The sequence below is a fragment of the Meleagris gallopavo genome, chromosome 13 (assembly GCF_000146605.3).
Source record: "Meleagris gallopavo isolate NT-WF06-2002-E0010 breed Aviagen turkey brand Nicholas breeding stock chromosome 13, Turkey_5.1, whole genome shotgun sequence".
Classification (NCBI taxonomy): domain Eukaryota; kingdom Metazoa; phylum Chordata; class Aves; order Galliformes; family Phasianidae; genus Meleagris; species Meleagris gallopavo.
In genome coordinates this window covers 8,779,128-8,779,713 of record NC_015023.2, presented here as the reverse complement: position 1 = coordinate 8,779,713, position 586 = coordinate 8,779,128, and the positions used below count along the sequence as shown (strand labels likewise).

The window sequence follows — 586 nt, the reverse complement described above, 5'->3', positions numbered from 1 at the left end:
AAAAAAAGACAAGCTGAAATGATCTCCTCGTGTATCTCCCTTCATAATTCATGCTGAAAGATGACGTTTTCTCCGGATCTTAATTAAGATAACGATGCACACCTGTGCCGGCACCCTCTGCCAAGACGGCGTTATCCATCAGCGTCTTTTAAGCGCACTTCAAAAACAAACACACGCGCACAAATAAATAAATCAACAAATAAAAAATCGCGGTGCTTCTTCCTCGCTGCGTTTCACATCCGACACAGCCGCACCTGCCAGGGCCGCCACAAGAGCAGCTGCTCCGAGGCGCTCCGCGCGTCCGGCAGGGAAAGCGGCGGCCGGCTGCGTCCGCGCGTCCCGAAAGGGAGCGGCGGAAAGCAAAGGCGCGGCTCCGGCACCGCGGCGCTTCGACCCCGCGCTCGGCGCCGCCCGGGACAGAAAGTCGAGCGGCCGAGGAACCGCGATAACAAACAGCCGGCAAACAACGCGGGCAGGGCGGGACGCAGCCCGTGCTCGGGGCGCACCTCCCGCAAAGCAGGCTTCGTAAATTTACAGCAAAAATACAGCGGGAAACGGAGACGTCTCTCCGCTGCGAGCCGCGCGG

The 586-nt window shown here is 59.0% G+C and overlaps 1 protein-coding gene across 1 annotated transcript in view; it reads left to right on the top strand.

The window, feature by feature from the left end:
• Positions 1-529, top strand: part of LOC104913016 — a gene marked incomplete at its 5' end in the record, with an annotated part of 2,461 nt that extends 1,932 nt beyond the window's left edge. The window contains one exon of the mRNA XM_010718000.2: positions 262-529. Coding sequence (XP_010716302.2) covers positions 262-529 — 268 coding nt within the window. The remainder of the gene's footprint in view (positions 1-261) is intronic.
• Positions 530-586: the final 57 nt, after the last annotated feature.